This window comes from Engystomops pustulosus, chromosome 10, assembly GCF_040894005.1.
Source record: "Engystomops pustulosus chromosome 10, aEngPut4.maternal, whole genome shotgun sequence".
Lineage (NCBI taxonomy): Eukaryota > Metazoa > Chordata > Amphibia > Anura > Leptodactylidae > Engystomops > Engystomops pustulosus.
In genome coordinates this window covers 81,285,025-81,308,739 of record NC_092420.1, presented here as the reverse complement: position 1 = coordinate 81,308,739, position 23,715 = coordinate 81,285,025, and the positions used below count along the sequence as shown (strand labels likewise).

Here is a 23,715-nt window from a genome sequence, read left to right as displayed (position 1 = left end):
CGTGAACATCTGCAAACAGGAGAAATACAAAGACAAATTAGGCGCAAAACAGGAAACTGGTACGCGGCTAACTCCGGTGAACTGCTGGAAAAAAGGCACAAAAATAACCCAATAAAGTCACTAAAATACAACCATAAAGGCAAATGAGACTAAGATAAATCTGCCCCTTAGTGTGTGTATAAAAGGGGTATTCCCATTCCGTCAAATTAATGTTATTGTTTGTGTGATGAAAAGTTATACAATTTTCCAATATACTTATGTATATTGTATCAATTCTTCACAGTTTTCTAGATCTCTGCTTGCTGTCCTGCTATAGAAAGCTTCATTGTTTACTACCAGTGGATAGAAATCTGACCATGGTCACACAGGTATGCGTCTCGTTAGTATCACAGAGAGTACTCAGAGCTGTGTGATATAACGAGCCGTGCACCTGTGGTCAGATTTCTATCCACTGATAGTAAACAATGAAGCTTTCTATAGAATGACAGCAAGCAGAGATCTAGAAAAAAAAGTGAGGAATTGATCCAGAAAGTATATTGGAAACAATATGAGCAAAAAATAACATTTAGTTGCGGAAATGGGAACACCCCTTTAAGTCTTAGCTTGAGCCTTTAGTGGTGGAGCAAGAAATAGGTGCTTAAATAACACCAAGTGTTGTAGCTACCGACCTGCTAGGATAACACAATTGAGTAGATTTATTGAAGTGTAAATTTATAGTAGATGGTAGAGTTGAACAGACCCAAAGTTCAGGGCCGCATCCAGGTCTGTCTCACCCCTCCCCCATGATCAGTGCTGGAAAAGTCGGCAGCTGCATTTAAATAAATGTCGCACCACGCCTCCGGCATTAGCATGTTGTCAGCGTAGGGGGTTGCCAGTTAGGGGTGGATCGCTGCTCCCCGATCACATCATCAGGGAGCACCAACCCTCACCAAAATGACGATGAACAGAACCGCCAACATCTAAGTGCAGATGCTCGCGCTGACTCAATAATTACTGGTTGGGGTCCTGATTCGGTACCAGACTTGAACAAATTTTTATCCGGCAAACCTGACTTTTAAAGGAGTCTGTTATGGCATCATCGAAGCACCAGTTATGGCGTCATTGGAGCATCAGTTATGGCATCATCGGAGCACCAGGTATGGCGTCATCGGAGCACCTAAAATGTAAATGATCACATCCAGTGCCTCACATCTTCTGCCAAACAAACAGCAGCGCACCAATGTTCCACCCCACTCAACGTTAGCGTGCAGCGGCATCCCTAATGTAATAACCCCTATACATGTCTGTCTAGCCTGTGTCTATTTGTTATTGTCTATATTGTATTTCATACTATAATTGTCCCCCATATGTAATGTAATGTGGTCTTGTTAACCTGTACTGTGCTGTATCACAATGTCCTTTAACTATATTTGTATGCAACCATGGAAATAGCAACATGTAAAAATGTGGCTCTTGTAGTGTATGTATGAAACTGTAATGTTAAGCCTCTAACTGTGTGTAACATTTCCCGGGACTCTATGTTCAACAGAATTTTCCCCCAGGGCATTAATAAAGTACTATTGTATTTTATTGTAACTTGGGTTCTTCAGCCATTTTTTTTAAAGGCAACTCAAATGAAATAAAAAAGTAAAAAAGGTAATACTGGAGGACACTTATCTCATGCCCTTTTTATGGTGCCCTATTTTTTGCTCTTTTTACATAGCACAAATGGCAGTTTTTGCCACTAACTTCCAAAAAAAGGGTGTAACCAGAAAAAGGCGGGGCCATCGCTCTCTGACAGACTTGACATCTTTTACACCGGAAAACTGGCATGAAAGATGACTAACGTTGACACCAGTCCATTTTTTCGAGGCCTGATGACGTTTGTAGGTCATCATGATCTAGGTGCTCACTGCACCAGGGTGAGACGATACCAAGATGGATGCGTTAAACGTATGTCTTTATGCATGTCTTTCACTTACCTTTCTGTTCAGGACACCATCATATATATTATTATTATTATTACTATTTTATTCTAATTTATTATCTTATTCCATGCATTTCTTTTTAGTCATCAGACAATCCCTTTAATGCTATTTTTACAAAAAAATGTGGTTATGTCTCAGCTGTAGCTTTGCACATAAAGAGGTAGGTGTGCACGTATCATTGTGCTCAATTGATATGTAGAAGGTTGTTACGCCATTGATTGCGGGTTCCCAAATTTCAACCCTTTCCTAGCACCTTCTGCTTGCTTCCTCCCATTTCCTCTGTGTTATGTCAATTTCCATTTTAATCTGAACACAATGAAGCAAAACTGTTGGAAAGATTATTTGTCATGCAGAAAGACTGTTTCATCCACACTTCTTGTGCTTTCCAATGAAGCATCACAATTTTTAAAAACACAAAAGTGACAGCTGCCATAAGAATTTTCTTCCTTTTATTGCACGAGTTATTAATGTGGAGCATTCATAGTCGCAAACTAGATTGACACTTCTACTGTTCAAGTGGCTGCCTGGTTTATGAATCCAAAATATCACATAAGAAGATTAAAGAAACTTATTACACACTACGTTACAAAGTTTTTGTAGTCACTTGTATAGCGCTATTGATTTATGCAAAGATTGGTCAAATGTGCCTAATCTCTAATAGTATCCTGAGCAGCATGCAGGTCAGCATCTCGCTTCTTCCCAGTTACTCAAACGATTTATTTGATTAACAACTGTTTTTTGAGAATGACTGCATCCAACCACTGTTCAAGGCCCCCCTGACCTTTAGTGTCACACAAATTGGGGCAGATTTACTTACCCGGTCCAGTCGCAATCCAGCGGCGCGTTCTCCGACGCTGATTCGGGTTGTGCCGGAAATCACTAAGGTCGTGCGCCCGATGTCCACTAGGTATCGCTGCTGCGCTGAAGTCCGCCAGAATTCCCCTCATCCGTCTCAGTGTGTGTGTGAGTGCTATTTTTGTGACACAATTTTTTTTTCAAATTCAGCTTTTTTTCGGAATCCGTCGCCCCCCCGACTTCTGTCGGATGAAAGCCGGCGCTGATGCGCCACAATCCAATCGCGGGGGCCAAAATCCTGGGGAAATTCAGCAAAAATCTGAAAAATTTGGGAAACACGGCGGCAAAACGTAGTTCAAACCCTTAGCAAATATGCCCCATTGTGTTTGATGTTTTATGGGCAAAACTGCACCTGCCTGCAAGCCTGACTGGGAATAAGATAACTATTTGGGGAAAGCGCCAGTAGTTACAAGTAGGGATGAGCTGACAATTTTTTTTGGGGGGGGGGGTTTCTCCATTTTTGACTAACCCATCCTGAAAGTTCAGTTTCGGTCCATGTTCGGATACCTGAACGCAAACGCTCACCGGTAACAACCACAATAAATGTTGGCACCGATCGCAGGTGTTAACCTTTAAATGTCTCTGGCAAACCCACTGCCTTTTTCCCTAGGACCATCGATCTGTAGACTTCCACGTAGGGCGACAATCCTCAGAAAAACATTTATTTGAATTGCAGTGTCCATGCAATACCAGCATTTAACAGACATCTACCACCAGGATGAAAGATTGTAAACCAAGCACACTGACATACTGGTGTGTCCCCCCTCTGGCAGGATCTGCTCTTCTTTAAGATTCCTTTGCCATTGTTTTAAAGAAAAAAACGGCTTTAAAATTATTCAAATGAAGGGCTCCAGGCTCCATTAACTTCTATGGAGTCAGGAGCCCTTCAGGCTCATTTGCATAATTTTAAAAGCCTTTTTTGGGTAAAAAACAGGGCATAAGAAGCTAAAAGAAGAGCAGACACCAGTCAGTGTGCTTGGTTTACAATCCTTTAAACAGTTAACACCAAGGTTACCATGTTACTGGCATGTGGTTGCAACTAAACACCAGTCCTAAATCTGGACTTCTTGCTGAAGTCCGAGGACTAAAACCCGGAATGTTCATCATGGACCTGAAAATTGCAGGTTGGGGTCTGCTCATTCCTAGTTACTAACAGTGGAGTACTCTGAAAACGGTCTCAGAAAAACTTCCCAGAATAAAGTGGGGGACATTTATTAGCCTTCTGCACCAGTTTTCTGGCAGAGAAGGCTCATAAATCTCCCCCTCCCCGCTAGTCTCCTGGCTTCTCCGACCCTCACACCACTTTGGACGTATCAGGGCAGGGAGCAGGTTGGGCAGTGGGGGGGTCCTCAGGGGTGTAAATGCCCATCCCACCGGATTTACTATACTCTATTGGGAATGCAAAAACACTGGGGGGGAATTTGTTAAGAAATGTGTTTTTTTAAAATGCCATTCTTTAGACTCCCCCAAAAGGAGCCCCTGCAGCCATAACTATTAAAACGCTCCGGCCTCTTAGTAGATCGGGCACAAATTCCATCACAAATTCTTGATCTGGGGGAAATTTCTGCAATAATCTCTGCCGGAAAAACCAAATGCTCAAAAATTTTAACTGTGTAGAAAACCAAAGCAAATTGAAGATATTTTTTCATGTGGAGCCTTAGTTTATTAATAACCAAAGATTCCATTGGTTGATTCCATGGTGGATTTTAGAAGTGTGATACCAGCTCACAACCAAGATCAGTCCATGAAAAAAGGTTCTGTGTGCAGATTTCAAAGCCTGAGGGTGGGACTCTAACACATGTATCACAATGATGCTTGGGGATTAGTCCTCAGCACTTCAGCCGGTCCTTGAAATTGACCATGACCATGGTCGTGAGCCTTAGAGATCTGCTTAACGTCAAATGGCTCTTCTAGCAACAAACATTGCCTAAAGTGCACATCCCTTTTATACGCCACTATATTATTATAAGTGTAGTTGTAATTTTTCTTCTTCTTTTAGCATATTAAGAAAATGTTATTGCAGTCAGCAGGGGGAACGGGAATCTATCAAATAAAGTGATTCATTCAACTGAAGACTCCGGAGCATTAAGGTTTAAATAATAGTTTGCGGAAACATTAAGAAGTAACAAGGCAAGTTTCTGGAGAATTAAGCAGGCATTAAGGAGGGGGATTAGTGATATTTAGATCTTCCAGGTTTCATTTAGATGACAATAAGCTCAAGGAACAAAAAAAAAAGCAAAAAGTGTTTAGTGACTGATGACATTCAGCCTCCCACAGATTCTCTACAAGGATATTAGAAGTTTTTTTAAGCATATTACGGAGAATTCTCCTTCTACATAACATTGGGTCGTAACTGCTTTTCTTATATTCTTTATCTCTTCATTGTTATTGCCTTGCTTCATGCCAAACAGTAAAAATGAGTTAGAAAAATCCTTAATAACTAATAATCTAGTTATGTATAACTTTCCCTTTATCGCAATGGTCTCTTCCTCGGGGCACAAGGTACCTACCCGTTACTTACTATGGAGGGCATATATCAGCGCCAGTTTTATGGCGCACAAGCCATGAAATAGTCACAATTCCTCTTGTGGGGCCAGGAATTGTGACTATTTTTCCCTTACTCCGCCTCAGTGCCATGTGAGCAAGAAGGACGCCATTCCCAGTGGTGGAGTGGTCCCACGCCTATGCACCTACAGACTATATCCGGCAAGACCTGGCCAGAGCCTCCTGACATATCCGTTGGGGGTTCACATTATATGCTAACGCATACTGAATGCTATATATTCATTATGGGGCACATTTACTTACCCGGCTGACGGAGTTCACCCAAAGTGCATTGTCTGACCGGAATGCACTGTGCTGTGATTCACTAATATTGTGCGCCCGATATCCTGCATGTGTCGCTTCCCCGCTCAGATCCACCAGTGTTCCACATCTTCTTCCGCGTGCATAGAAGTGCTTGATCTTGCGACACAATTTGAATCTTAAATCCCGCGCTCAGTCCGAATCAGTCAGATCGCCCCCCGATTTCTGTCACAGAAAGCCAACGCAGCTGTGCCACAATCCAATCGCGTGCTACATAATCCCCTGATAAATACCTGTCCCAGCGGCCCAAATCCCGAAAAACGTCAGGAAGTCTGTGCAGACCCTTAGTAAATAAGCCCCAATATGTTTGTGGAATAATCCACAACATATTGTCCACATAAAGCATAGGGGCGTTAAACAGAAACTTAATTTTACAGTCATCAAGTACATCTGTAGCAGTAAAATATATTTTATTCCTTCTGGTTCTAGGTCCTGTGCCCACTAGGAAGTTCTTTGGGGGTTGTAGGACCTGCTTCAGACCATGGGACATCACCTACTCTGACCACATGATGTCAGTTCCTTTGTTGTCAGAGGCCACTCAATGGCTGTGGTGGGTCCAAGCACTGGGCCAAAATCCATCAGGAACAAGACGGGATCGGGGATCTGGAGAAGAGTATGTTTGCTTTCTTTTTGGGGGGTTTCCAAAATAACTATTTTTACAGATTTTCCAGACTTTCCCATTTTTTCTGATCCAGGCAATAGCAGTATGAATGAAGGGTCTCCACACTGCTACCGCCTGGATCAGAAAAAAAATAGGGTCTTCACAAATTAGTTAAGTAAAGATCATCAATGTGGTGGTGGAGGTCCAACACTGGGCACACACACCAAAAAGTCAAGAGGGTTTTTTTGGTTTTCTACTCAAATGGGTCTGAGCTAAAAACCAGGGCATGTGACAGATGGACGTGAGCAGAAGCAACATTCACCAGAGTGCTACTGCCATTTTAGTCAACTGTGGGTGCAGGATATAATCAGACCCCAATACTCTAAAATGTATGCCGTATCCTAAAAAACATAAGTCAACTAAAGCAGAGGTCCCCAACCGCCGGTCCGCGGACCAGAACCGGGCCGTTGCAGTTTATCAGCCGGTCCGCGCAGGGGGCCGCGGCTCCGCTCCCCCCGTTGAGTTGTCGGCTCAGGCTCCAGGCCGAGGCCTAGTCCACAGAGAGCAGCCCCGAGCTGACGCCATTGATGTTCACGGGGCCCCCGACACCGCGGCCAGGCCTCAGCCGCCTCTGAAGGCCAAGGTCCTGCGGTTCATCTCCGCACCTCACACAACACACGGGGCCCCGGGAGCGCCCGTGGGGGAACTGCTGCCTCCCCCCGGTACAAAACGTGATGTGCCCGCTGTGCGGTGTTGCTACTGCCGCGAGCTCTCCGCTCCCTCCGCCCCCGCTCCCAGCTCTCGGCTCCCTGTCCCTGCTGAAGCTCCACGCTCCCCTACCGCTCCCTCCGCTCCCCGCTCCCTCTGCCCCCCGCTCCCGGCTCCCTGCCCCTGCTGAAGCTCCACGCTCCCTCCGCTCTCCGCTCCCTCTGCCCCCCGCTCCCAGCTCTCGGCTCCCTGTCCCTGCTGAAGCTCCACGCTCCCCTAACGCTCCCCCCGCCCCCGCTCCCAGATCTCGGCTCCCTGCTCAAGCTCCACGCTCCCTCCGCTCTCCGCTCCCTCTGCCCCCCGCTCCCAGCTCCCGGCTCCCTGCCCCTGCTGAAGCTCCACGCTCACCTACCGCTCCCTCCGCTCTCCGCTCCCTCTGCCCCCCGCTCCCGGCTCCCTGTCCCTGCTGAAGCTCCACGCTCCCCTACCGCTCCCTCTGCCCCCCGCTCCCGGCTCCCTGCTTAAGCTCCACGCTCCCCTACTGCTCCCTCCGCTCCCCGCTCCCGGCTCTCGGCTCCCAGCCCCTGCTGAAGCTCCACGTTCCCTACTGCTCCCTCCGCTCTCCGCTCCCTCTGCCCCCCGCTCCCGGCTCTCGGCTCCCTGCCCCTGCTGAAGCTCCACGCTCCCCTACCGCTCCCTCCGCTCTCCGCTCCCTCTGTCCCCCGCTCCCGGCTCTCGGCTCCCTGCCCCTGCTGAAGCTCCACGCTCCCCTACCGCTCCCTCCGCTCTCTCTGCCCCCTGTTCCCGGCTCTCGGCTCCCTGCCCCTGCTGAAGCTCCACGTTCCCTCCGCTCTCCGCTCCCGGCTCACGGCTCCCTGCCCCTGCTCAAGCTCCACGCTCCCCTACCACTCCCTCTGCCCCCCCCCCCCCCCCCCGCTCTCGGTTCTTCACCTACCCGCTTTCGGCTCTCGGCTCCCCTTTCACTCCCGTCTCAACCCGGCTCCGCTAACGTCCCCCCCGCCCCCTCCAGGCTCTCGGCTCCCGGCTCCCTGCTCCCCCTGCCCCCGCTTAAGCTCCAGGCTCCCTAGCCTCCCGGCTCTCACGACCTACCCGCTCCCGGCTACCTCACCGCGCCACCACCGCTGCAGGACAAGGCACCGAAATTTCCAGGAACACAATAGAGAGGTAAGGTTACTTTATCTTTGCATATATATGTGTAATATGTGTATATATGTGTAATAAGTGTATATATGTGTAAATATATGTAATATGTGTGTGTATATATATATGTGTTTGTATATATGTATATGTGTGTGTATATATGTATATGTGTGTGTGTGTGTATATGCTGTATCTACTGTTTGTTTATGTGTATATATGCTGTATGTATATGCAGCATTTGTGATATTTATCAGGGCTTCTATTTTGTACTACATGGCAGTACTCGGTGTGCATTTTATACTACTTGGCGGTACGTTGTATCTATTTTATAATACTTGGTGGCATGCTGTATGCATTTTATACTACTTGGTGGCACGCTGGATGCATTTTATACTACATGGCGGTATTCTGTATGCATTTTATACTACATGGCGATACGCTGTATGCATTTTATACTACTCTGCGGTACGTTGTATCTATTTTATACTACTTGGTGGCACGCTGGATGCATTTTATACTACTTGGTGGCACGCTGGATGCATTTTATACTACATGGCGGTATTCTGTATGCATTTTATACTACATGGCGGTATTCTGTATGCATTTTATACTACATGGCGGTATTCTGTATACATTTTATACTACATGGCGATACGCTGTATGCATTTTATACTACATGGCGATACGCTGTATGCATTTTATACTACATGGCGGTATTCTGTATACATTTTATACTACATGGCGATACGCTGTATGCATTTTATACTACATGGCGATACGCTGTATGCATTTTATACTACATGGCGGTATTCTGTATGCATTTTATACTACATGGCGGTATTCTGTATGCATTTTATACTACATGGCGGTATTCTGTATACATTTTATACTACATGGCGGTATTCTGTATACATTTTATACTACATGGCGATACGCTGTATGCATTTTATACTACATGGCGATACGCTGTATGCATTTTATACTACATGGCGGTATTCTGTATGCATTTTATACTACATGGCGGTATTCTGTATGCATTTTATACTACATGGCGGTATTCTGTATACATTTTATACTACATGGCGGTATTCTGTATACATTTTATACTACATGGCGATACGCTGTATGCATTTTATACTACATGGCGATACGCTGTATGCATTTTATACTACATGGCGGTATTCTGTATACATTTTATACTACATGGCGATACGCTGTATGCATTTTATACTACATGGCGATACGCTGTATGCATTTTATACTACATGGCGATACGCTGTATGCATTTTATACTACATGGCGGTATTCTGTATGCATTTTATACTACATGGCGGTATTCTGTATGCATTTTATACTACATGGCGATACGCTGTATGCATTTTATACTACATGGCGATACGCTGTATACATTTTATACTACATGGCGATACACTGTATGCATTTTATACTACATGGCGATACGCTGTATGCATTTTATACTACATGGCGGTACGCTGTATGCATTTTGCATTGCTTTATTTTTACACCAAACCGATATGATGGATCTGGTCCGGACACTCGGCGATATCTTATATTATAAGCTCCACCCCTCCATAACCCCACCCCATATGACCAAAGCCCCGCCCCCACCCCCACCGGGCCATGGAAAACTGGTCTAGCTTAAAGCCGGTCCCTGGTGCAAAAAAGGTTGGGCACCTCTGAACTAAAGCAATAAATCTTATAGTATAAGCTTCATACAAAATTGCATAACTTTTCATAAACTTATCGTCTATTTGGTGAAACTGGAATATCCCTTTAACTACTAGACAAAAAATTGCATTATTCTCTATTAAAAGAGATAAAGTGCAACAAATATGAGAGCGAGCACTTGTCACTTGCCGAGACATCTCACTAATAGATCAGAGGCCGCCTCTGTCTGTGGGAGTCATTCCTGTCTGAATGAGATCGTCAAAAAAATCCGGCATCATGTCCGCCGCGTCTGCGAACGTCTGTCTGGGTCGGTCTTTTATACAGCGGATATATTTAACGCTACGGGTTTTGTGTGGCTGTGAATACAGTTAAGCGCATTGATAGGGATCCCTGGGAGAGTGTCAGTAATGTAGCGGCTGTTGTTTCTTTCATTATATCACTTGTGATAACAGTTGGGCCTTTCATGCTATCTGCTCCCTCTGCAGCTGGAGCCGTGAGGAAGCTTTAACAAGGAGATCTCCGTCAGGCTTCAAAATGTTCCAAAAAAAGGAGACAAAGGAAAAACTTTATTAATAAAACCACCGGAAAAAAAAAGAATGACACTTAAGGGAAAAATGCAGCCGCTGGGAAGGTGTCAATTTCTTAAATATTAGATTATTATTACATACTTAGACTAATGTAGAATGAAATTTCATTCATCTAGAAAAAAATGGATCCAGAAAACATGTTATGAATGTTAAAAATACCTGCTCTCCTGTAAAAGTGGGCATTCAAGATCCCAAATTATTGTAAAAGTAAAAACAGCCCTGTATAGAGCAAGTTTTAAAGGGGTTCTCCGTTCACTATATGTACTTTTTTTTTTTAACTAACCAGTTCTTTTGCATATATTATAGTTGCACACCCTTACCTCACCACCCTGGGCTGTATACTTTCTTTTCCTTCACTTGTCACTTCAGAGCTCACTGCTGCAGCTGCATAACTCCAAGATGGCTGCCCCCATTCTGCTAAAAGACTACATCTCCCACAATCCCCCTGGCCAGCACAGCTTCTTCATACAGAGAAACGTGCAGCAACCCCCCCCCCCCAGAAGGGAACAAGGAGCTGACTGCACATGTCAGACCAGAGAGCAGAGACAGTATACAGGTCGTTTCTATGGAAACTGTAAGTGTAGCAGGAGCTGGCAGTGCACAGGAATGACATTGATTTCATGAAAAGGGGGCAGAAGATTTAATGACACTGAATTAGTAAAGTGATAAGTGTGGGGAGATAAGGTATAGCATAGCTCCCAACCGTCCCGTTTTGGGGGGGAAAGTCCCGTTTTTCTTACCTCTGCCCCACGTCACGGGCAGCTATGAGATTGTCACGGATTTTCTCCCCAGGTCCCGCTGTGTCCCGGCGCTGTGTCCCCATAGTAAATACTTTGAAAGCCTGAACTCACAGTACAGAATGGCTTCTACAGACATCGGGAGGGAATCCTTTTCAGAGAAGTGTCGGGCTTAGCGGAGAGAGCAGGGACCACGTCATCAGCTTCAGATCAGCTTCTGTCCTTATATGGTCACTGCAACTCCTAGGGTTCCCCAGAGCAGACATCGGGCAGGGAATCCTTTTCAGAGAAGTGTCGGCTTAGCTGAGAGAGCAGGGACCACGTCATCAGCTTCAGATCAGCTTCTGTCCTTAAATGGTCACTGCATCTCCTAGGCTTCCCCAGAGCAGACATCGGGAGGGAATCCTTTTCAGAGAAATGTCGGCTTAGCGGAGAGCAGGGACCACGTCATCAGGTTCAGATCTCCATCTCTCCATATATGGTCTCCAGGGCTTCCCCAGACACAAGCTCTTTATTTAAAGGGCACCTACCACCACGATTCTACCTATAAAGGTAGATCGGGTGGTAGGTGGATGTAAGGGACGTGAGGAGAGCTCTTTTTAGAGCTAATCCTCACGTCCCCGCTAACTTTTAATAAACTTTATTCCCCTAACATGTAAATTTAGTTATGCGGCTACTGGGGCGTGGAGTAGCCGGGCACGAGGCTACACAGCGCGGCTACTCCACGCCCCAGTAGCCACGTTACTCCTCCTACCCAGCTGTGGCTGCTCAGCTGCGTTCTGCGCATGCGCAGAACGCCAGCATGTCGGGCGGGGGCGCGCAGCTATGAGGAGCTGCGCGCCGAACACACAGGGTAGGAGGAGTAACGTGGCTACTGGGGCGTGGAGTAGCCGCGCTGTGTAGCCTCGTGCCCGGATACTCCATGCCCCAGTAGCCGCATAACTAAATGTACATATTAGGGGAATAAAGTTTATTAAAAGTTAGCGGGGATGTGAAGATTAGCTCTAAAAAGAGCTCTCCTCACGTCCCTTACATCCACCTACCACCCGATCTACCTTTATAGGTAGAATCGTGGTGGTAGGTTCCCTTTAATTAAATAAAGTTTTGCCCAGGCTGAGATTCAAACCTGGAACCCTCTGCACCATAGACAGGAGCTTAACTAACTGAGCTATAAGCCCAGTGATACAGAGCTGAGGATTTCTGGTAACTAAGAAGTGTTATCTGCCAGTGTTACACTGTGACACAGACTTACTGCCCTGATATATAGAGAGGGATCTTCTCAGAGATTATTATTGTAATTATTGAAACTATTATTATTATTATAAATTTTATTATTTTTATTATTATGGAGATGATTATTAATAATAGTAAAAATAATAATAATCATCTCAATAATAATAATAATAATCTCCATAATAATAATAATAATAGTCTCAATAATTACAATAATCTCTGAGAAGATCCCTCTCTATATACCAAGGCATTACACATAGCACATGCTGTGTATCTACTGAGCTTGTGCAGTGAAGCCAGTGTGTACTACTCCGGCTTCATAGCACATGCTGTGTACCTACTGAGCTTGTGCAGTGAAGCCAGTGTGTACTACTCCGGCTTCATAGCATATGCTGTGTACCTACTGCGTTGGTGATGTGAAGCCAGGATACTATTCCGGCTTCATAGCATATGCTGTATACCTAATGCACTTATGCAGTGAAGCAAGGGTGTACTACTCCGGCTTCATAGCACATGCTGCATACCTACAGCACTAGTGCTGTGAAGCCAGGGTGTACTACTTCGGCTTCTTAGCATATGCTGTGTACCTACAGCGCTGGTGCTGTGAAGCCAGTGTATACTACTCTGGCTTCATAGTACATGCTGTGTACATACTGCGCTTATGCAATGAAGCCAGGGTGTACTACTCCGGCTTCATAGTACATGCTGTGTACCTACTGCGCTTGTGGAGTGAAGCCACAACTACTCAGGCTTTAATAGTAGCATCACACAGGCGCTGAAAGCCCCGGATTGAGGTTTATTTAATGCAGTCATGAAGAGCACTTATACAGTGCGATTTAAAACACAAAAACACAACTCCATAAGGACCTGTGGGTGGTTTGGTGCCCTAAATCCACCACAGTTTCCTATAAGTTTACGACAAGATGTATCTATTGAAAGCTGTCACTTTCATGTTACAGAACTGTGCATGATGACAGATACGAAAGCAAAATCTTTACTTTATATCCATCAACATGGATTTATCATTACTAGTATTGAGCTGTTCCCATATATAGAGGATAGGAGTAGTCATACTGTGCTGTGCCCATGTATACAGGATAGGAGTAGTAGTTCTATGCTGTGCCCATATATACAGGATAGGGGTAGTAGTACTGTGCAGTGTACATATATACAGGATAGGGGTAGTAGTATTGTGTTGTTCCCATATATACAGGATAGGAGTAGTCATACTGTGCTGTGCTCATGTATACAGGATAGGAGTAGTAGTTCTATGCTGTGCCCATATATACAGGATAGGGGTAGTAGTACTGTGCAGTGTACATATATACAGGATAGGGGTAGTAGTATTGTGTTGTTCCCATATATACAGGATAGGAGTAGTCATACTGTGCTGTGCTCATGTATACAGGATAGGAGTAGTAGTTCTATGCTGTGCCCATATATACAGGATAGGGGTTGTAGTATTGTGCCGTGCACATATCTACAGGATAGGGGCAGTATTACTGTGCTGTGCCCATATATACACAATAGGGGTAGCAGTACTGATCTATGCCCATATTTAGAGCATAGGGGTAGTGGTACTTAGCTGTGCCCATATGTATAGGATAGGATAGCAGTACTGTGCAACACACTGACAGGCAGAAACACACACAGAAAACACATACTTACCTCACACATGTGCAGGTCCTACAAGGTTAATAGTAATACATGTGTCGGGAGCCGGCTCATTTGTATTACCATAGAGAGCAGAGCAGGAGATGGCTGATCCCTACATACAACTTTATTGTATCCCTCCTATGTGGGCTCCTCAAAGTTACTGGGACCCAGAGCCACTCCCAACCCCCCTTCCCTCCCCGTCCTAGGTAGCTACGCCTCTGCATACTCGCAAATGTAAGCTGCATGTGAAGTTCTAGTGCCCACTTATTTTTAACTGCCTTTATGTCCAGTTCTGTAGCTCACATTGCTGTATGCTGATGGGATGTTCTGAAAGATGAGATCTTTAATATGACACCAGCAGCATGTGTCTAGGTACAATATAGCCAAAGATAAGGGCTTCTGAAGTGACACTACCCCTGCAACCACTAAACATGACTCATCTCATATGAAAATGAGTCATATTTACCTAACTTTGGGGGAGATTTTTATAGGTGAACGTGAGAGATTTCACATAAAAGAGGGAATTCTAGAAAGGACATTTTATCCCTCTACCTGAGGAGACTAGTAGTTTAGAGGGGTAAAATCTGGTGACAGATCCCCACACGATATACATTTGGCTTGGGTGATAGGAATAAGATTCTAGACCCTAGGAAGAGGCAGTAGGGAGCTAAATGTCATTCAAGTCTTTGAAGTGGTTGAGAGCTATCAAAATTAATCATATTGGGGCCTATTTACTAAGGGTCGTTGGAACGCACTTTCGTCGGATTTTGGAAATTTTGGGGATTTGCGCCGCTGTGACAGCTATTTAGAAGGGGATTGTGTTGCACACGATCGGATTTTGGCGCAATCGCGGCGGCTTTCATGCGATCTGCCGCCAGACGGATTCGGACTGAGCGCAGGATTTAACTTTAAAATCATGTTGCAAGACCAAGCACTTACATGCACCGGGAAGAAGAAGGTAAACTCCGGCGGACCTGAGCGGGGAAGCGACACATGCAGGATATCAGGCGCATGATCTTAGTGAATCGTGGCACAGTGCATTCCAGTCGGACATTCCGGATCGAGGAACGCGCCAGCGACTGGTAAGTTTATGTAAAGGTAATTACAAAACTTTTTTAAAAAGTTCTATTTCTTTAATTGGGAAATTCTGTGCACATAACAAAGAACAAAAACGGGACACAATGTGAAAGTCGCCCAGTTAGGACATGTGTAAATACATCTGTAATATGTGGAGATTCCCTCCTGTCCTCGAGTACATTTTGTTTGCCGCCCGCATGTTCCAGGAAGTGTTAATGGATCTCGGAGCGATGTTTTCCATCCTGTCACAGACATAACAGTTGCAGTATTCTAAGTAAATCTTTCTCAAGATCTGTAGGACAAAGGAGTGACATCATCAATCCTACCTCCTTCCTTCATCCAATAAACTAAAGTATTGAGAAAAACTTCAAAAAAATTCAAAAATATTTTTAAAAAATTAAGGAGCATTTTTGAATTTATGTCAAGTCAAAGAAAGCAAAGTGAATGGCGTTGGGGCGAAGTTGTGGACCTTATATAAGGCTCCTAAGTGACCTCCTTACTGAGCCGATGAAAGTGGAGGAAGTAGAATTCCTGAGCAAACAAAGAAACAGGAAAATCTGAAGAGGAAACCAAGTGCGTCACAGGGCCGAGAGCTCCAGAGCTTCTTGTATCAACTGTCTCCGCGCTGGACTCCTGATCGGCCTCCTCAAATGAAACTTCTCTATCTCATAGGTAAGAAATTTGGGGCTGGGTATTGTTTGTCACCTGGTACCTGACACCTTATATCATGTAGGCCTCAAGTTCAATCAATTATCCATTGTCTATCTTTCCTATGGATGAAACTTTTTGAAAAGTTGGAAGGTTTTTAACTATTCCCCTTCACTATGTTGGATGCAAGGTCCGAGTACAGTCTATAAGGCACAGAATAATTAGGCTTTCTCATAAAATTAGGTTTTTATATGAGTATGTCATTGGAATCAATAGGTTTATCTTTTGCTTGTTTATTTTTTTTTTGTACTTTTTAAGGATATTTGCCTATTTTCTATCAATTTTATGTGATACACAGCTACAGGCAGTCCCGGGTTACGTACAGGATAGGTTCTGAAGGTTTGTTCTAAAGTTGAGTTTTTATGTAAGTCAGAACCGTATACTTTATTATTGTAACCCCAGACAAAATATTTTTTTGGTCTCTGTGACAATTGGATTTTAAAACTTTTGGGTTGTCATAAGAACCAGGAGTAACACTAAATCTTCATTACAGACACCTGTGATAACTGTTACAGCTGTTTATTGTAGCCTGGGAATAAAGTACAATAAATTACCAACATCCAGAGGTCCGTTTGTAACTAGGGGTCGTCTGTAAGTCAGGTGTTCTTAAGTCAGGGACTGACTGTACTTGTATAAAAGGCCAGAACACTACCTTACAGGCAATATTTGAGAAAAATATGTGTATTACCTTACTTCTTTTATGGACTGTGTTTACATCCTTTAAAGGGGGTTTCCCACAAATCTAGGTCCACAGGATAGGGCCTAACTTGCTCAATGATGAGACCCCCACAAATCACGAAAACGAGGGGTCCGATGGGGTCACAGGTATCTCAGCCGGACCCCTCGTCGCTCCAGGAGAGTAATGGAGCAGAGGGCAGCACATGACCGTTCTGCTCCATACATCTGAATAAAGCCGATGAAAATTGCCAAGCACTGGACCCCATTGGACCCCTTGTTTTCGTGAGAAAACCCATTTAAGAAAAATAAAAACTTTTTTCATTCTTTCAGTTTAATTATATTTTGTCTTTCGATTTTTCGGTTAATTTACAAATATATTCACAGTGTTCCTTAAAATGATTAGTTTCCGTTTTATTTAATTTATATTACACATGTTTTCAACACCTATTTTTATATAAATATATATACGTGTATATATATATTAGAAAAAGAAAAATATATACATACCGTATATGTAAATATTGTTTACAGATTTTTTTTTTTTTTGTTTTACAATTTGTGGTGAAATTATTTTGGCAACTAATCTCATTTATATATTTTTTTATTATTTACATTTCATTTGTTTTGTTGAAAAACACTTCCTCACAAATTCCTTAATAATATTTTGTTATTTAATAATTTTTTTAATTTGACTATTTTTACTATCGTACAATGCAACCGAGCAAATAGTGTTGCAAAATTTCCATGTACTTCAATTTCTTATGTGTTGAGTTTGCCGACACATGCAGTATATGTCCTGCTGAACTCACATCTAACCCCATACGCATTTTATCAATCTGTTCTCTGGTGTCAGTAAATTTCATAACATCACAGGATTTTTTTTTTTAAATATATTTTAAAATTTTTTATTTTTTTTTCTGCAGTGTGTACATTTATTTTGCTGGACCGCGGTCAGCAATGTCAGCTGACGTGCCATGAAAACGCTCAGTGTAAGGAGGAGAAGGGAATACTCGGCTGCTACTGTGCCAGTGGATATACAGGGGACGGAATTAACTTCTGCGAAGGTAAGAGCCACTTGTACATTCAATATAAAACCAGTCGTATAGAACCTGGTGAACTCGTGGGAGCGCGTGTGTTTCCCGGCTTTATTTCATTATACCAAGGTCAAATGATTACGTCGGATTAGTCATGTAGAACTTGGTATTGCGAGATCTATATCTGTCCTATGGATTGACGTGCTGACCAAGGCTGGTCCTGGTGTTTAGAGGGAATGATGAGTAACCAGGATGTTACAATGACACATTAGCTGCAGTATATAGGGAACTCATGATGTCATGGAACCATAATGTTTGTGTAGACTGCTTTAGGTCAAGTGAGAGATTGGAAAATTAAAGGGGTGCATCATATTTAAAGCACCTTGGTCTGATGATTATCTGATCCGCCTACTCTTAACCCTGGTGATCACATGCGATTAGCCACATTGGACACAACAAATGTTTTATTGCGTGACCTAACATGTAAGGACAGGGCATGTCCATCATCTAAGAGTGTCCCATCACTGTGGCTTCCCCTATTAGACTCCCTCGGTCATGTCTATGTGCCCTTAAAGAGAAAAGACACACATCACTCCTACGGTAGCTCGGGTGCTCAAATAGGGCACCAACCCGTTCTTAATCCGTAAAGAAAAAATGTTGTACTTTTTTTGGCAAAACATAGACAGAAATGTTATTCCTGGTGCTAGACAATCCAATAGTGTAACGTTTCAATCCACTAGGGGATCTTCATCAGACACGGATTGCGAGGAGCGAGGTACAGGTGGTTCCCTTCTTAAGGACACCCGACTTACAGACAACCCCTAGTTACAGACGGACCCCTCTGCCCCCTGTGATCTCTGGTGAAGGTCTCTGAATGCTTTACTATAGTCCCAGACTGCAATAATCAGCTGTAAGGTGTTTGTAATGAAGCTTTATTGATAATTCTTGGTCCCATTACAGCAAAAAAATTGAAACTCTGATTGTCACTGGGGTAAAAAAATTTTGGTCTGGAACTACAATTATAAAATATACAGTTTCGACTTACATACAAATTCAACTTAAGAACCCGGGGACTGCCTGTAGTATGAAGTTCAGTGGTAATGCCGCTGTAGTGCGGGCGGGGAGGAGAGATGCGGACGTCCTGCATAAGAGAAGGCTCCTTCTTATGTGTCATGTCTACATCTCTCCTCCCGTCCACGCTACAGCGGCATTACCGCTTACCTTCATACCACTTTGCTCCTCACAATCTGTGTCTGATGAAGATCCCATAGTGGATTGAAACGTTACATTATTGGATTGTCTGGCACCATGAATCCCATTTCTGTCCAGTATTTCCGAATACCAAATGTTTTCTTTTTTTCTTACGTGCACTTAAAGGGCATAAGAAAAGGAGTCATGTTTGAGAGACAACCCCTTTAAAAGATTTTTGGAATTTACATTTTCTTTTCCTCTAGGCAGTAACCTGTCCTGTAATGGATAGACAGGACATAGCAATCATCTCCAATTGTCTTCTAGACATCCTTTAGGACATCGATGTTCCTTAAATTTGGAAAGTTGTTGTTGTTGTTTGTGAGGGGGTTTCTAGGTTTTGGGTTTTGTTTTACTTCCTGTATGAAGTCTTCTCCTTTTCAACGCCTTCATTGGCGGCCGGTCTTCCTTAGTGCTATGTACAGTATCTACTAGGTCTCAGTGAAGAGTTAAAGTCTTAGGACCCCCAATACAGTAGAATGAAGCCTCCCAGGAGCATTGTACAATGGAGGAATGCCACATGTGCCCAACCCGCGGGCTGCTTAAGCCGGGGGGTTGCAGGACGGGCCGTGCTCTATAGCTTTGGAGCACGGCCCGGCCCGCAATCCCTCCCACCCGGCAGCGTTTGGGCCAAACGGGGGTGCAGGTCTGGGATATTTATTCCCGGGCACGGAGCTTTCCAGGAAAGATCCCACCCGCCCTCCCCAATTTAGTTTTTTGTTTTTTTGTAATTTTTTCGGGTTTGTAATTATGTTGCAAAATATGGTTATTTACGTTTCATTGTTAGAATATTGGTTAAAAGTCACAGCTTTTGCCTATGGCGGAATCCTTGACCCTCTCTGGAGTTAGCACAAGATCACCTGACAAATTAACTAGGACATGCCCCCGCGGAGGCGGGGCCTGGCATGCTAGGTGATAGTAGGAGCGTCTCAGGTTCCCCATTGGACCGCCGGTTATTTTGTTTAAAGATTAAAGCTGTGGCCGACCCCTCACATTTTTTATCCCAACATAAGAGTCTGTGTTTTTATTTTAGCCGGGTGGGAAAGCTGGGTACTCTGACGTTAGTATGGCCAGTCCTGATGTAAGCTGTTCATGGAAAATTCTTTCGTTGAAGAAATGTTTTAAGGAAAAAACATTTAATTAAAGAACATATCACGGTAGCAACAAGAGATACCGGAGACTCTTGTAGTTGCCAATTGAAGGTCAACATGTGGCAACCATATAGCGTGCTGCTCCTATCTTTTTGTTTTACAATTTTCTTAATTTTTCCACCTCTCTCAGCTCTGGGCTGAATGATAGCAATAACTACCCACCATTTTGAAAGACTTGTTCAAGCGCCAGATTCGTACCAAATCTACAATCCAACGAATAGTTCCACTCATCTTTATTCCCTGTCCTATTGGACTTCCATTTTATTTAATTTTATATTTAATTTCTTTAAATATATTACGATTTTGGACATTTTTAGCAACTTCCGATTTTGGAATGTCGTATCTATAGGGAACTTCTTTTCTCACAATCCGCCTCACATGTCTAGCACCATGACTAAAATATATGTTTCTTAAAAAATTATGTGCCCTAAGGGTAGGTTAAACTTTTTGAATTTGAGAAGTCACATTCCATGGGGTGAACCAAAATGTAAAAATGCATAAAACATAACATTTTTGAAAATGATAGTGGTTCCTCATATTTAGAAGAAGTTGGTCTGGTGATCACCTGATCGCTGAAATTTCCGCAGGTCTAACCCCTAGCCATGATAAGCCACATTTTGACCCATAAATGTCATATCACCTTCAGTACAAAAAATAAAGGTACCCATCATGGGATATAAAGATGGCAGGGGCGAAACTACAGTGGTAGCAGCCATAGCAGCTGCTATGGGGCCCGCAGTGTCAGGGGGCCCCATAATCTGAAGAATGGAGAAGTTGCACCATTACATTATACAGCATAATATGTGTATAACATATATGTGATGTATCTGTGATGTATATATGCTGTGTGGTGTGTATATACTATATGTGTGTATATATGCTGTATATCTGTATATGGCACTGTATGTGTGTATATATGTCATGTGTATTATGTATATTTTGAAGTGGAAAGGGGCCACCATTCAGAAGTTTGCTTTGGGGCCCTGCCTCTCCTAGTTACGCCCTGGAAAGATGGGATATGTCATAGTATCAAACTATCATAGTTTATACGGTTGATAAAAGACACTTGTCCATCAAAGTCAACCAAGGAAGGGAAGGGATTGGATGAAGAAGGGATTTAGGGGAAACAATTCTCTACAACATAACCATCAATGTTATTTAGGTGTAAAAAGGCATCTAGACCCTTCTTGAAGCTCTCTGCTGTCCCTGCTGTGACCAGCGCCTGAGGCAGGCTATTCCACAGAGTGACAGTTCTCATAGTAAAAAAAGCCCTGTCGCCTCTGGTGATTAAACCTTGTTTTCTCCAGACGGAGACAGTGCCCCCTCGTCTTTTGATTTGATTTAATCTGAAACAACTTCCCACCATATTTTTTGTATGGACCATTCATCTAATAGGGTGTCATTGTAAACCCCCTACTTGAAAAAAATTTTCTTTTATTTTTGAAATGGAATTCACCTTAAAATCCCAATCCCTTTTCGACATTGTAATATTTCTGCCTCTCATTTTTCACTTGTTGCTTCCACAGGCTTTTGTATCCTGCGTCTCTAGCGGTTTCTTACTCTACTGTCAGACCCTGTAGTAGTTATTTTCTTCTGCTGGAAAAGAAATTCAGATAATTATAGCCATGAAGAAAAAGGAACCCATGAGCTTCATGAAAGGAGAAGAAGAAGGGAGATGCAATGCAGGTTGACACCAGCAATAGTAGACATGTCAGGTTAGCGTAGGGAGTGACAGTAGGGACAGGACCGGTGACGATAACAACAATGATCAAAAAAAAGACGATTACACAATAGAATCTTCCAAACCTAAAGAGCGAAAGGAGGAGACAAAAGGCAAACAAATCATTCTGATGTGAATGGGAGAAATGTCACCAGGAGAAGACCTTGTACACAGCATGTCGTCCTGTATATACAATATTCAGCTGTTTTGGACTACAGCGTTAGTGTCCACTTTACATTTTTTACTTAATATTCCTGGTGGTCCCAGGGTTTTCTGGTCTATGAGGATTGACAACTTATCCTCAGGAAAGGTCCTCATTATTAGAGTTGAGGGGATTCAACAGCAACAGATAAGCTGCTCTCATTAACGAAGAGTAGAATAAGAAGCAGACAGCGCCAGTGCTGATAGCACATTGTAATGAATGGGTTAACCCGAAGTAGCCTCGGGTCTTCGTGAGACCCGAGGCTACCATGGCGACAGATCGCCACTCCCCGATGACGTCACGGGGAGCGGTGATCCTCGAAAAGATGGCGGCGCCATCTTTTTGAAGCCACCGACAGCTTTGCCGGCGGCGATCAGCGGGAAAACACCCGCCATATGCAGCAAAGACTTACCGGCTATGGAGAGGGCTCAGCGCGTGAGCCCTCTCCATGCACCCGCGGCCAACCCGTGACGTGCTATTACGTCACGGGTCGTGAACGGGTTAAACATTTTGTTGCTGTAATGGGACCAAGGATTATCAATAAAGCTTCATTACAGACACCTTACAGCTGATCATTGCAGTCTGGGAGCTTCAAAGCATCCAGAGAGCTTCACCAGAGGCAGGCCCGGCGTCAGCACCCGGCTGACCCGGGCAAGTGCCGGGGCCCCAGAGCTCCAAGGGGGCCCACGACGAGGATGTGGCGCCATATTACGGGGCACAGGTTCGCAGCTGACTGCAGGAGGTGGGCGGGGAGGTAGTGGGACGGGACGTCCCTTTAACTCCCTTGACTGCTGCTAAAGGAACTTAGCAGCCCCGCCCCGTCCTGCCCACCTCGCATATTGCCGGCTCGCCCTGCGCTCCCTGGCCCGCCCTGCGCTACCCGGCCCGCCCGCTTCTCATGCGTTCCGCCCGCTTCACATGCGGCCCGTCCCGCGCACCTTCCATCTGACCTGACCTCGCATCCAGCCCCGTCTGCCGCCTCATGCCGGCCTGGCAGAGCGCCTCGCGTCCGGCCCGGCCTGCACGCCTGATGTCCCATCGGATCGCCCTCTCCTACCCGGTCCACTTCTCCTGCCACCAAGTCCCGACCGAGTGACATCCAGCTGGGGTGAGTAGAATTGATACATATGTAAATGCATGTATATGTGTGTTTATGTATGCTGTATATACTGGATGTGTGTGTATGGTGTATATATGCTGTATACCAGTGTGTATGTGTTGTATATACTGGATGTGTGTGTATATATGCTGTATATCTGTGCGTTTGTGCTGTATATACTGGATGTGTGTGTATATATGCTGTATATCTGTGCGTATGTGCTGTATATACTGGATGTGTGTGTATATATGCTGTATATCTGTGCGTATGTGCTGTATATACTGGATGTGTGTGTATATATGCTGTATATCTGTGCGTATGTGCTGTATATACTGGATGTGTGTGTATATATGCTGTATATCTGTGCGGATGTGCTGTATATACTGGATGTGTGTGTATATATGCTGTATATCTGTGCGGATGTGCTGTATATACTGGATGTGTGTGTATATATGCTGTATATCTGTGCGGATGTGTTGTATATACTGGATGTGTGTGTATATATGCTGTATAGCTGTGCGGATGTGTTTTGGTATTTTAAATTTCTGTTTTTTTAATGTCGCTACATAAGTTCACTGTTAAGGGGCCCACTGAGGCTCTATCGCCCAGGGGCCCACTGAAACCTGGAGCCGGCCCTGACCAGAGGGGTCAGACTGTAAGTAGGGGTCATCCGTAAGTCGGGTGTCTTTAAGTAGGGGACCACCTGTAGTATAATAGTTGCAATAAACCGTAGTATTGC

The 23,715-nt window shown here is 44.2% G+C and overlaps 1 protein-coding gene across 2 annotated transcripts in view; it reads left to right on the top strand.

The window, feature by feature from the left end:
- The first annotated feature begins 15,468 nt into the window (after positions 1 to 15,468).
- ADGRL4 (adhesion G protein-coupled receptor L4) overlaps positions 15,469 to 23,715 on the top strand; it is a 128,472-nt gene continuing 120,225 nt past the window's right edge. Inside the window, exons 1-2 of one of the 2 annotated variants that reach the window (XM_072126851.1) lie at positions 15,469 to 15,808; positions 17,446 to 17,586. In XM_072126851.1, coding sequence (XP_071982952.1) covers positions 15,787 to 15,808; positions 17,446 to 17,586 — 163 coding nt within the window. In that variant the 5' untranslated portion in view covers positions 15,469 to 15,786. The remainder of the gene's footprint in view (positions 15,809 to 17,445; positions 17,587 to 23,715) is intronic. The other variant, XM_072126850.1, reaches the window with a different exon arrangement.